This window comes from Eucalyptus grandis, chromosome 11, assembly GCF_016545825.1.
Source record: "Eucalyptus grandis isolate ANBG69807.140 chromosome 11, ASM1654582v1, whole genome shotgun sequence".
In the NCBI taxonomy this organism is placed as follows: Eukaryota; Viridiplantae; Streptophyta; class Magnoliopsida; order Myrtales; family Myrtaceae; genus Eucalyptus; species Eucalyptus grandis.
In genome coordinates this window covers 42083208-42096839 of record NC_052622.1, presented here as the reverse complement: position 1 = coordinate 42096839, position 13632 = coordinate 42083208, and the positions used below count along the sequence as shown (strand labels likewise).

At 39.8% G+C, this 13632-nt stretch overlaps 2 protein-coding genes across 8 annotated transcripts; one reads left to right on the top strand and one right to left on the bottom strand.

The window, feature by feature from the left end:
• Positions 1–1105: 1105 nt before the first annotated feature.
• LOC108956156 (diphthine--ammonia ligase-like) lies at positions 1106–8220 on the top strand. Of its 7 annotated transcripts, XR_005547828.1 has the most exons (9): positions 1106–1788; positions 2273–2307; positions 2745–2822; positions 4055–4284; positions 4369–4401; positions 5143–5226; positions 5325–5384; positions 7064–7147; positions 7475–8220. XR_005547828.1 is itself a non-coding variant. In XM_039305569.1 (4 exons), exons 1-4 carry the CDS (start codon positions 4045–4047, stop codon positions 7493–7495), a joined length of 378 nt encoding a protein of 125 aa, XP_039161503.1. In that variant the 5' UTR covers positions 2861–4044; the 3' UTR covers positions 7496–8220. The 7 variants fall into 7 exon arrangements, 2 of the variants coding, with proteins under 2 accessions (XP_039161504.1, XP_039161503.1); XR_005547826.1 differs by having other exon boundaries at positions 1106–1578; positions 1660–2822; XR_005547827.1 differs by adding an exon at positions 6891–6978 and having other exon boundaries at positions 1106–2822.
• Positions 8221–9784: 1564 nt separating this feature from the next.
• Positions 9785–12775, bottom strand: LOC104427920 (G-type lectin S-receptor-like serine/threonine-protein kinase SD2-5). Its single transcript, XM_018865137.2, has one exon. The coding sequence runs from the start codon at positions 12650–12652 to the stop codon at positions 10076–10078; it is 2577 nt and encodes an 858-aa protein (XP_018720682.2). The 5' UTR covers positions 12653–12775; the 3' UTR covers positions 9785–10075.
• Between the last annotated feature and the right edge of the window lie 857 nt (positions 12776–13632).

Below are 13632 nucleotides of genomic sequence, written 5' to 3'. Positions count from 1 at the left end.
TATCAAAGACGAGTTCAAGTTAGAAAACATATCCTTACCTTTGCCATCCATGAATATGACACCCATACACACATCACAATCAACAGAAGAGCCACGGTGATCACCCCTCCCTGCCCATTTCTTTTATTAAAAATAAAATCAACTCATCATTTTTTTTCCTACTTATAAATTAACTTTGTTGCTTCCTTCATCATGTTTCTTTACATTTAATTTTATTGAGTTTCTAAGATTGGTTAACAGAATTCTTTAATATATTAATATCAATTTTTTTTATTGATGGTTATGTAAGTTATGTTTATGAAAATAGTGAAAATCCATATGATTTTTTTCTCGATAAAGAGCGTGATCTATGTTACAAAATCTCCTAATCTAATCTAATTCACCAATTATATTCGACCAAAAAAAAAAAAGATTCACTAATTATTAAAGAGCAGAAAGTTATTCAAATAGTAAATACGTATCCTGGAAGAGCGAATACACCCTAGGCAGAGCAAACAAATTCTCTCCTTTTGCTTTTTCAATTGTCATCTCTGCAACGCGCCCAAATGCCTCCGTAGTCATCGTCTGGCCGGACAAAATCCACCCCCCTCTCTCTCTCTCTCTCTCTCTCTCGCTTCCTCGCTCGTGGCGACAACCTGCGATGGAATCATGGATCGTGGCCTCTAGGGGTGAGCATGGTTCTAAAGAGACTGGTTCTAGTTCTGATTTCATTTTTTTCGCAACCGGCGGTTCTCAGTTCCGATTTCAGTTTCATAATCAGTTAGGGTTCAAAAAAACCCTAAATCAATTTTAATCGTTTACCCTCTCTCAGTCAGTGCTCCTTTGAGTAGGGGTGTGAAATATCAAACTGAAAATCAAACAAAATCGAAAAATTCAATTTTTTCGGTTCGATTTTTCTTCGGTTAAGTTATCATTAAAAATCGAAATTTTTGTTATCAATTCAGTTAACCAATAAAAATCAAACCGAATCGAACTAATAAACTGAGCTTATAATAGAAAAAAAAAAAAATACAAAAAATTGAGAATTAAAAACCGAAAAATCGAACAAAAAAATTTCCGTTTGGTTCGTATTCGATTCGGGTGTCGTTCGGTTCGGTTCGGAAGTTTTCCTAACTGTTCGTTCGGTTAAGTCCTCTCCTGTTCTCTGCCTCTTTCCCGTCGCCGACGCTACTCGCCCTCGACGCCACCGCCGGACGTTGCTCGCCCTCGACGCTCTCGCCGGACGCCTCTGACCCTCGACGCCGGCGCTGGACGCCGCTCGTCCCGTCGCTGGACGCCAGTCGGCCTGCGCTCGCCCCGCCCTTGCCTCCTCGACGCCGCCGCTGGACGCCGTTAGCCCTCGCTCGCCTCGCCGCTCAGCCGCTCGCCCTCGACGCCGCCGCTGGACGCCGCTGGTCCCCCTGGTAGAAGCCGCTCGCCGCTCGCCCAGCCGCCCCTGACGTTGCTCGCCGAGTCACCCCGAAGCCGCTCGCCCAGCCGCCCTCGACGCCGCTCACCTAGTCACCCCCGACGCCGCTCGCCCAGCCTCCCCGAAGCCGCTCGCCCAGCCGCCCCTGACGCCGCTCGCCTTTTGTGCCGGTAATCTCAACACATACTAATACTGAGAAGTACAAATGGTAAACAATCGTCATTTAGAAATATGCATGACTGTTTTTACAGGTCCAGAGATGTTTTGCACCACTGTCTCTGTTTTTACAGGGCCAGAGATGCTCCTAAGTAAATCATCGATCTTCAACAGATTTGTGAAGTGAGGTGGCTGAAGACTTGGATTGTTTCAAACATACGATTGTGAGTGGTAATAATTAGATCATTTCTGAATCGTGTAAATCTGTTAAAGTTAGATAGGTTCACTCTAGACCAATGCAAGAGTAAACACGAATCTTGCCTGACTGATTATGACTAAACAGCCTTAAACTAATGGTAAAAAATCTAGAGAGTGCTTTTGCTCTGGAGATCTGCACTGGGGTAATCAGCATAAGAAGATGTTAAAAGCTGCTCCATTTGGGGTTTTCAGGATCGTATGGTGTGTATTTCACGAGAGAATACTGAGGTTTTGTAGAGGCTTCAACTGTTTGCTGTTCATTTTCATACAAACTATCCTCTGTATATTGTGGTGTAATTCCTTAGCTTCTGTTTTTCCTGTTGAAACTCTGAAAAAAGATTTCCTGTAAAGACTTGTTTGCATGCTGAGAACTGATTTCCCTGGCAAATAAGCATGCTAATTTTTAAGTATTGTCAAGTCTCTATAATGTTGATTTCTTTGTGATTTCAGTAATTAGAATCGTTGAGGATGTCGCTGAGTCCAAGGTATGTGCAAGCCTTCTGCTTTCTTCTTTCGTTGTTCTCATGTGTCTCTGATGTTTATGCAGTACTTGCTGTGCCACTTTTCCCATGCTGTACTTTATTTTGTTAATCAGAGCTGGATTACAGCTTTCCACCGAGGCTTTTTTCACAAAAAAATTGTGTGGCTGTTTTTGGTAAAATATATATTTTTCGGAAGAAATGCTGTTATGGTTTAAACTGTGTCCGTGTTTCAAATTTAACTAATTGATGAGTCAAGACTGAATAGCTTTGGTACTCCCACAATGATAATATATTGTTATGCAGAGTTTCTTTTGAAGTTGATGCCACATTGAGAAACTCTTTTTGTACATCTGGCTCTTGGTTGTACATAGTTCTGTGAAGTATATGTGTGCAAACATGTGCCTATTGTCTAATCATTTTTCTGTTTTTAACACATGAAGGAGAATCAATGTGCGGTTCTGAGCTAAAACAGTGAGCTGCTGGATTCAAAGATATAAACCTTTTTGTTCTTTTTTTGGGTAAGTCTGGATTTATGAAAATAAGTAACAGGACCTACACAGGACCTGCCATAAGATTGTGCAATGACGTCCTCCATGTGCATGTGCGGGCACTTCTATGTTCTTGCATGTAAGAGAGACAGAGACTGTCCAATGTCGATGTCGTAGTCTACCAAAGTTCAGTGTCATAATAGTGGTGGAAAATGACTAGCTCCATTCCACCAATTATGCTTCTGTAATTTTCATTTGTTTCCTCAATATCTAGTCTTATGGCACTCCCATCTATCCATCTATTGACTTATTTAAATTACTGTTAAATAGTGATGATGGTTTATAGTTGACTGTGTAGACTTTTAAGATCAGTGTAAGTTAGCCATTGATTTCTTCCAACAGAACAACTTTATGATTAGGAGCCTGTGCAGGGTTGGCTTCTTTTTTTCTTTTTTGAGTCTTTAGTACCTATGCATCATCTTGTTCCTTATTTGGCTTTTGTTAATAGAGATGCTACAATTATCTGGAATTCTCTGGTATTGGTCTTTCGAATTAGACCACAGAACTAGGAACAAGAATTTGCTAAGACTTGCATGTTGCGCTTAAAGGGGACATTTGATTTTTTGATATGTTTGATAGCCAGAATGCATTATTTTAGTTTCTCTGTGTTGTAATGATTTATGGTTGGTCTCATGCTGATATTCCCATCTCCAAGTTATAGGGTTGAACCTTACTTGCATCAGTAGTCTTATGATTTGGTTTGGTGAATGCTGAACATTTTATCATGGGTATGGGACCCTTATGGTGACCCTTATGAGGGTAGTCACTGCTGGTCGCCCCTACCTATCCTTCTTGGCTAAGCAAAAAGAATTAATAGTTATTGCTTGAAAATATTAGATGTTTACAAATCTCTGTTCAGAAAAGGGGTTTGCTTCTTGTCCATTAGCTTGGGGGCATAGATTAGTCAAGATGCTAAAGTGGCCTCTTCCTGAAACTTATTTTCCGACACCGCTAGTTTACTGAGTTACGCAAAGCATCATCACTAGATTTGGATTAATTTCTTTAGTCATTATGATTGAAGCTGTCATTATCCACTTCCCCTTAGCATAAATCTTCCATTCTAGTAAAAATTACCTGGCCAGGTTGCTTTTTCACTCAGTGCAAAAGAACCTGTTGATCTGTTGCAGAGAAGAATTTCACTATTACTACGGAGCCATACCATTTCTTGTATAATTTCTCTTAATTTTGGACTATGTGCTCAGACAGGCACCAGAAGCTTAGCTACAAAGCGACTCCTGGGGATGAAGTTGAAGATATGTATGAGTTGTTGAAAGAAGTTAAACAGAAGATACCATCAATTGAGGCGGTATCTTCCAGGGCAATAACTTCTGATTATCAAGGGCTACTGGTGGAAAGTGTCTGTTCAAGGTTAGGGCTTGTTTCTCTGGCATATTTATGGAAACAGGATCAGTCAATGCTTCTTCAAGAAAAGGTAAATTGTTTTATCATTTGATGTGGCATTAGATAGTTGTTCGGTTTATTTTGACTTACAGGATTCCTTCTTTTGTTAAATCAGATTGACAATGGAATATTGGCCATCATGGTGAAGGTGAAACTTTTTTTTAATCTGCTGCAGCTATTTCATTTTGATAATGAAGTGCTTCACTTTATGCTTTTTATGCAGATTAGTAAAGGTTTTGGGTGAAACCACGAGTTCTATAAGTTGAGATATTTATTTTGTGAGGTGAAAGTCATGCCTAGAATGAGACCAATGAGGATATGAATTTCTTATGTATAAACTGATGTCGATACTCTTTTACCATGCAAGTTTGCCATTAGTCCTGTTTGCCAGTTCATTACAGTGCATTTATTGATTGAAATTTTTATCATGCTTTTTTCAGCATTTGAAAGTAGAATGCTATTTTTTTTTTCCTGTATGGTTTTTAAGGCACATCTCTTACCTCAGAATATACTGCCCCTTCTTTCTTTCTTTCACCTGTCCCTTCTCACTTAGTGAAAGAGTCTGCTCACAATGAGCTCTTTTGGTGACATAGTTGCTGCTAAAGACAGATGTTATGCTTTGATATGTTTGAAAACAGTGGTAGTAAAGTTTTTAGAGGGTGCAAATTGGGATGAAAGATGAGTTTCAGGTTGGCTAAAAGCCTAAATTCACGTAGTTAATGAGTCATTCTAGGTTTATTTGGCATGCCTGTGGATGTACTTGTGCTTTTTTAGCTGTCAAGTACGAATTGAGATCTAACATAGTAGATTATTATCCAAAAATATATGTTTTACAGTGTTTCTATTAGATGGTTGTTATTTTTTCTTCTAAGACAAATGGATGTGACAGGTGGTGGCTATGGGGTTGAAGCCCTGAAAAGCATTTGGGGAAAGATATCTCTTTCTTGTACTCATACCTCCATAAATTGAAAGGGTATGTAAGGAAGTGTTAATTACAAAGCATGTTGTTATCTTCTTGTTGTGCATCAACTGTAATTTACTGGCATTTTCTCACTTTTGAACCTCGGCCAGGTTGTATGGAATTAACTAGGGGAGTACGAAACTTCAACTCTCGATTGTCCCCTCTTTGTCGTAAGTTTATTCTTGAACCCATTGTACAGTTCCTCCATTTATCTGTTCATTGTGATTTCTTCCTTGAATGGGACAAGTACTGTCTATTCTTCCATTTTTTGTTGTTCACAATTTATTTGTCACCCATTTTTTTGTAAAGGGATGTAGTGTTTATGAAAAGCAAATTACTAGAATCCAAAATAAAAGGTATATTTCTGATATGCTGGGCTCTATGGTTGTGTTTACGTAGTTTTCTTCGGGAAATGAGTTACTATGTTTTTGGTTTTAGATTCTACTCAAAGCTATGTGCGGTTGCTCAAACAAAGGCAGTCTGATTTTATTGTTTTAACCTCATTAGAACCTGTTGGAACCTGAAAATGTTGGCTTATAACATCATACACAGCTTTTCCTTAAGATCTTTCCCAATGGCGACCTATGACAGGGTAGGTTCCAGGTTCTTGGTTCTAACGGGTAGGTTTAAGGTTCCAAAAAATGAGGAACCTGTACCCGAGGGTAGGTTGCAGGTTCCAGACGGAACCTGTAAGGAACCGGGAACCGCTCACCCCTAGTGGCCCCCCCTATAATTGATTGTTTCATGCATCATAAAAAGTTTTTCCTCCCACTGAGTTGGTGATCGCTGGGCTGAGGTCCATTGATCCTATTTTGTCGTGTGGATGGCGATTCTAAACAGTGTCTGTCGGTACTTTATTGTTCATAGAAGTTGCTATTTAGAACCCTTTACCTTGTTGTTTTCATCTTTCTCCTAGGCTATATGCTACAGCTTTGCTGTTATGAATACTTAAAAAGTTACACCATCAGTTACAAGATCCTTGCTTGCTCTCTCTCTCTCTCTCTCTCTGTGTGGCTATCTTTGAGATGTAGTCAGGGTGGTGGATTATCGATACTGGGAAGGTTTCTATGTGGGGAGGGTTTAACATTACTATAGGATTACTTTATGCGTGATCATTTCAGATGTCATGGAATGTTTAAACTGAAGATTGATGGAAAAAATGAAAACGCGTTGATTAAGACAACCGGTAGTATTCATTCTATTTTTCTTCATCTAACATTTCTTTCTAGTGTCTCTATGCAAAATCAGTGGCGACGATGATCAATCAATTACTCACATAGAAAGCCAGTTGCTCAGGCTTTAGACTATCATTTTACCTCCAAGAGGCCTTAAAATTAGCAGCACCTATTGCACACAAAGAATGCCCATTTGTGCTTTTTTTCTGAACATCTGCTGGTTTATTTGTCTAATGGACATTTTTTACCAATTAGATACTCAAATAGAAAGTTTTTCTCTTAGGCTCGAGAGTATATTAACATCTCCACATAGGCCAACAAGCATATCGCAATGATTATATATAACAAGTACCTGCCCAGTGCTTATGTTTTTCTGGTTATCTACCAGATTCATATCAATTAAAGTGGACATAGTTTTTACTTAATCATTGTTTTATGATGCACATAAAAGTGTACATTTGATTTAGTTTTTCATAATGCCTGATGAATGTAAAGTTGCAGAAACACTGAAGTCATTGAAAAGAGAATCACAGAGGGTGTCATAGTGCGCAGACTAGGCTTATAGTATCTCCCAGCCTTAATGTTGCAAGTATGACGGCTTGATACCATTGGGACCTAGAGTTAAATTGAATTACCTCTGGCATCAACTAGGTTTGCCTGTTTCTATTGTGCAGGTTTTGTTGGGTACAGGTGGTATGATTTTTCCTGCTTGGCTCTTGTTATATGTAGAGTTTGGAAGGACATGTCTTCATATGCAGGTGAGGATTGTTGGATCGTGTGGCATCCACCTACACGAGTCTCTCTCTCTCCCTCTATCTCTCTATCTCTCTGAGAAAGTCTTGTCTGAGTGCCCTTTTCAGTCATCTTTGAGTTGATAAGAACAGGTGCTTAAGAGGCTATGCAGCCTTCTCTTCATTTTTCCAGAATAAAACAGGTTATGTAGTCTTCATTTTACTTCATTTGGTAGTTATTTTAGAGGGGCTTTGTTTAGTTAGATGTTGATGACTAATTTAGTTTAGTCATAGCCTTTGCCATATACATTCTGAACTGCAAATGGTGATGCAGGCCCTTTTTTGATTTATCAGGTGATTGAAGAAGCTACCTGATTTGATTGTGTGATCCCATCTTCTGGACTTTATGGTGCCCTGCTTCCTTGGAGTGTTTTTCGATGGTCTGGTTCCTGGAATTTCCATTGGCCTTTATTATAGTAGGACTTTCCGATTTCCTCTGATCAATATAGATCTCCACAACTCGACTTAACTTTTCCACAGGGTTCTAGTTGTACATTACTACTGTCTGCCATTCGAAGGAAAGCCTGTTACAATGAGTATGAGGATTTTACTGACTAGGTCTGGTCCTTCAGATCTGCATGCACTCCTATGGAAGTTTCATTTATTGCGGCGAAACTCTCCCGTAGTGTTGAGGGCTGGGAGTTAGGAGCTCTTTAACTAGAAGTGGAATAATGCTTACTCGGTGTGCTCCCTATTGGAGGGCCTTGTGAGATACAATTGAGTTTCCAATGAGTGATTGGCTTTTGTATCTGTGTGATCATTAATTCAAAATGAAGGGGCCTGATGTTGTAAGATGAGATAGTTATCACCCTTTATGGAGGTGCATATGGTCTTGATTGTAGGATATATACAATTGTCAAGCTATGACTTCTCAAAACATTGTTCGTCAGATTTTGGCTAAACTAATTTTGCAGCGGCGTTTTCTCTTAGCTTGACGATGGTTGTATCCAGGAAGTCCAGTTGACTATGTTCACAAGGCTCCGCCTTTCTAGGAGTTTCTCCGTCCGTTTGTATTAGTAAACACACATACTTGAAGAAAAGATATTGATCACCCTGGCTCTGCTGGTGGGCTTTTTGGTGGTTGTTTTGTCAATATTGGAGAGACACGTACTTAATACTACGTGTTTCTCATGGAGAATAGATGTACTGATCTTACAGGGAATGAAAATGTGAGCAGTATTTGGAAATTTTGTTATACCTTATGTAACTTGTGATGAGTTTGTCAATTCCATCATCAGGTTACTCAACAGCTTACCTCTCCAGAGAAATGAAAAATAGTCACCAAGTCAAAATCTTACACAGTAAACCTTGATTCGCTCATAACTAAAACAGCAAGGGTTTTTAGTGTGGCTTGGCATTCTCTAATATTTATACTTTTTCTGTCTTGGTGTTCTGTTCCTTAATGTTAATGAATTAATGAGCCTTCTTTGTGAGGCTGTATGCGCTTCTAGCTCTCCATTTGTCCAATATCTGTTGCATGAACTATCAGCAAGAAAATGTTACAGCATTACGTAATTGTCTCTTACTTTGAGCTTCATAGTTATATGGAGACTACCTTGACATCTTTTAGGGGGAAACAAGCGAAGAAAAGAATGCTGCCGTGTCTCTTTACACTTCTGTTTTTTTGCATGGCGAGCTGAGACTGAAACAAGAGTTAACTCCTCGTTTATGAGCTGGATCCAGTTTGGGCTACTGTAAAGAAAGAAATGGACCACTGTTTATTGATATTGAATATGCTGTATTTCTGATGCTTTTGCATTGCAAACGGTCTTATGTTATGCACGAGATGTCTCTGGAAGTCGTGTACCGTATGTCATCTTCTTTCTTCCTCTCGGCCTTCTTTCTGCGTGCGTATCTTTTTTATTTTCATAATCGCATTGGTTTTCTTGTCTTGTCTTTTACGTTTTGGGGATATTAGGTACTGATTATCGTTTCTCTCTGCGATTCATGATAACTTACTATCGCGACTCCGAGCGAAGAAGTTCCGTTGCTAGTGAGTTTGTGCAGGGAAGAGGGAGCACTTTGCAAGAGGTTACACGTAGCTCGGGCCAATGGATGAGCCCCACGTGGGCTCTGGTTTGTTGACCTGCCACGATAGGATCCAATCAAGAGGTGCCACGGCATGGCAGCGGGCCACGTCAGATAGCTTTGAACTTTCATTAATTGTGCGAGCAGTTCCGGGACCAAATAAAACCCGGACAAGCTTCTCAGCACGCTTGGATCATGATGATTAAAGACAGTGGAAAAGCCGAGGTTATTGAGAATGACCAGTGTTTTTTTAAGATCGGAAAGTTGAATCTTGAATGCCCAAACATCCCGATTCTCTATCTTTGGCAAACATATGCCTTGGAACAACCTCGACAGATCCTTAAGAAGTTGGAAATTAATATTATTAATCTAGGATACATTAAGAGTCACTAGGAAAAATCCAAAATTACCAAAGATGAAATTCTCTTATTATCTTTATCGCTTTTAATTGTGCGCTGGTAGAACGAACTAAAAATAGCCCATTAAGCTTGAAATGAGGAAGACATGGAAGGTAGTCATTAAACCCGAAGGATATCAGGTGTTGGAACCAAAAAGCAAATCAAATTTGGATCCATGATTTGGTAAAGTTAACAAAAGACATTTCTAGCAGCTTTTTCCCTAGGCTAGCACACAATAAACTTGAGCATGACGGTTTCTACATAAGCAATAAAACCCAATTGCAAAATCCTAACCTATTCAATCCTTTTGGCAAAAGTGAAAATAAGAAATGATATCATGTCACAGGCTTTTTCCTTGGCCTGAAAAAGAGAATGACAAGTTGGAGTCCTCACGGACCGAAAAATTCAATCGTCCATTTGTTCTACCACTTGACATATTGGGAAGAAAAGTTCTTCTAAATTTGCTGCGTCATCGTGGACCACTTAGGATTGAGGGTAGTAATGTAGCGGTAGCATTAAATTCGACGTCCATGAGATCGAATCTCACTACTCCACCACTGGAAGGCTGAGCAGAGAAGTCATAATCCAAGTCTTCTTGAACTTTCACGATACCCTGTAATGCCTTGATGACCATGGACATGGGAGGCCTCTTTATATAGTCTCCTTGCAAGCACCATGCGGCAATCCTCATCATATTCATTGCATTCGATCCATTTAGTTGCATGTCATCACTAGACTTATCCACAATGTCCAACAATCGTTCCTCTTCTGCCTTTCTCTTAAAAAGGCTCAATAAATACATGTCTTCTTCATCAAGAGAGCGATCAAAGATTTTTCTCCCACACAATATCTCCAAGATAACCACGCCAAAGCTATACACGTCGACCTTTTCAGTGATTGCTGCACTTAGCCATTCGGGGGCCAAATAACCAGGAGTTCCTCTCATGGTTGTGACGATTTGGCTTTGGTCCTTGTCTATCAACTTGGATAACCCAAAATCAGCAACCTTAGCATTGAAATTTTCATCCAAAAGGATATTTTGGGGTTTAATGTCTAAGTGAACTATCTTCTGTCTGCAATCTTCATGAAGATAATTAAGTCCTTTTGCTATATCAAGAATGATCTTCTTCCTTTGTTGCCAGTCGAGAACACATTCATTGGATTTGTGAAAGATCCATCTATCTAAAGACCCATTCGACATGTACTCATAGATAAGGAGCCTATGGGATTTCTCAGCGCAAAATCCCATGAGTCTTACCAAGTTCACATGATGGATGCTGCCAATAGTCTCAACTTCGGCTAGAAAGGATTTCTTAACTTGCCCAAAACCATCAAGGCGTTTTACTGCAACCTTTGTGCCATCCCTTAGAGTACCTTCAAAAACAGAACCAAAACCGCCTTCGCCAAGCTTTCTATCAAATCCGTTTGTGATGGTTTTTAGATCGTCATATGCAAATCTAGTGGGCATTCCAGGTACATTATCAAGGTAATCCTCCTCTGCTTGATTATCATCTCTCTTTTGAACAAACAAAACTATGGCTACAATCAAAATCATCATGGCAAAGAGAGCTCCAAGGCTGGACCCAAGTATTACAGGGAGACGGTTGCTCATAGGATTGTCAACTGGAGTATAAGGGGCTTCATTGCTCATAGGATTGTCAACTGGAGTATAAGGAGCTTCATTGGTCAAATTTTGTACTTTGAGGAAAGCAGTGGAATTATAAGGACTTGTTGCCAAATCAATGTTCATAAGTGAAAATACTTGAGTTGGTAAGTAACAACTGCCATTAGTGCGATTCGATTCATATCGAAATATAGCTGCTTTGCATGAACAATTCTTTGCACAAGCCTCTTTACAACTTGAAACATCTATATGCTCGAGATTTGGAGTCAAACTAAAATACGCGATATTTTCTTGCTCCAGAAGACTTTGTTGTTGTGAAGCCCCACAAGACAACGGACCATTCTCGAAACACCCAAGCTGAGGCTGCCTAGCATCTACTGGCTGGAAGTAGCTCGTGCCCCCACTTGAAGCCGGACAACTACATTGTCCATTGGAACAAATTCCATATTGCCCACACACCGTCGGATAGGCACAGTCACCGACAAACAATTCGAAAAGATCGGCCACTTCTACCCTCCCATACTTATACACTTTCAAATGCCCATCTGAGCCTAGCGTCATGTGTTGTGTTGTAGGTGCTGAAGGGATTGAAAAGAAGGTCCCACTCGAGGTAGAATTTGAGAACCAAGACAAGCTTCCATTTACAAACTCAACATATGAAATCTTGATACTTGTATTCCCAAAGTCAAGTTTGTAGTTGAAATAGATTTGAGGAGGATTAGTCTCCACTTGAGCAGATAAACCATCGCTATTCACGGAAAACGTAATCATATCGTCAATGGTCCAATTTGTCTCGGAATTACTCTGCGTCAATCTTTGCCCATGCCTCAACTTTTGTCCGAGGACAAGTGAGTCGGTTGGGTGATCAAAGGACTGCCAAACTGTCGCATTGTCCTTATCAAACAATACGAGGTTCCCCAAATCTGTCAAGTTCAGGCCTACAACAGACTTTGCAGAAGTGTTTGTGGACCAAGCAACCGTACCATCAGCATCTTTCAACACCAAATCGCCTTCAGGCGTGAGCTCCAATGTCGCGCCAATCTTTATGGGATTGTTTCGATTGGCAGACCACACTACTCGTGGACCTTCGCCCGGTCCCCTTTCAAAAAGGACAGCTGGGAAGATTAGAACAGCAAAGAGGTAAGAGGTGCAGTTACCTTTGCAATAGAAGCCGCAGGAGTAGTAGGCAGTAGCTCCTTTGCCTCGGAATAGAATTTCCTGCACGACCGATCCATCTCTATATTGGGTGGAGTGATTAGCTGTTGCGTTAATCGTCCACTGTGTTGAAAGCGTGGCGGTTGGATGATCATAATCTCGAGCTTGAGGAATGACGTTTGAGGATGGAATGAAGTTTGAGGATGGCGATAGTAAAACGAAGGAAAAGGAAAGGAAGAAAGAAGGGAGACTGCAGAGTAAAACCATGGCCTGCAGTGAAACTCTGAGCAGAGAGATGATTGAGAAATGGAAGAGAGGAGGGAAGAAGATGCAAATAATAGACTGACGACTTTGAGTCAAGATGAAAGCGAAACAGGAAAATTGCACAGGAAGTCCTCTAATTAAAGTGGATGGAATGCATTCCAGCGTGATTCGCATGTCGAGCATCAAGAAGAGACTTGCAATCTTCCTTTTATTTTGGTGGTTTGGGTTGGAAGAAGAGACTTGCAACCCGTCAAACAAGAAACGAAGTACGCGTCTTTGCCCAAATGCAAAAAGAAGAAGGAAGAAATAAAAGAAGAAAGGCCAAAAGCAACCGGTCCGACCAGAGGTGTTTATCCTAATCTTCCCTTTGCCGCACCTACGTACGCGTGACGCATCCGCCTATCTTTCTTCTTCTTTCCTCTTGTACTCGGAAAAAAAAAATACCTTTCGCTGGTTTAGTAAAAGATTTAGATTTTTTTTTTAAAGAGCATAAGTACTCGACATAAAAAAAATTTACTTAGAAAGTACCTCAAAAACACTTATTAAGCAGTTAAATAAAAAAAAAATCGTGACTCCCAATACATTGATTGTCATCATAACATACTCGATGACACATCGAAGATCAAAGATTCTCTTAATAGAAATATTTAACAAGAACTCAAGATATTCATTAAATTGACTATAAATCAAAATAAAATGTGTTAATATCGAATACTAGTTCAAGTTTGAAAATAGACCATTACCTTCGCCATACATGAATATGACACACAATACACATTACAATCAACAGAAGAGCCACCTGGTGATCACCCCTCCCCGTCCATTTCTTTATTAAAAATAAAATCAACCTCGTCATTTTTTTCCTACTTAGAAATTAACTTGGTTACTTTCTCCGTCATGTTTCTTTGCATTTAATTTTATCATGTTTTCTAAGATTGGTTAACCGAATTTTCTAATGTATTAATGCCAATTATTATTTTATC

Excerpts from the sequence above, each read along its gene's own strand:
- LOC108956156 (XM_039305569.1), top strand. The coding sequence starts at position 4,045 with ATGTGCTCAGACAGGCACCAGAAGCTTAGCTACAAAGCGACTCCTGGG. Across the intron at positions 4,285-4,368 it reads CAATGCTTCTTCAAGAAAAG|ATTGACAATGGAATATTGGC; the intron begins GTAAATTGTTTT and ends TTGTTAAATCAG. Across the intron at positions 7,148-7,474 it reads GGACATGTCTTCATATGCAG|GTGATTGAAGAAGCTACCTG; the intron begins GTGAGGATTGTT and ends TTGATTTATCAG.
- LOC104427920 (XM_018865137.2), bottom strand. The coding sequence starts at position 12,652 with ATGGTTTTACTCTGCAGTCTCCCTTCTTTCTTCCTTTCCTTTTCCTTC.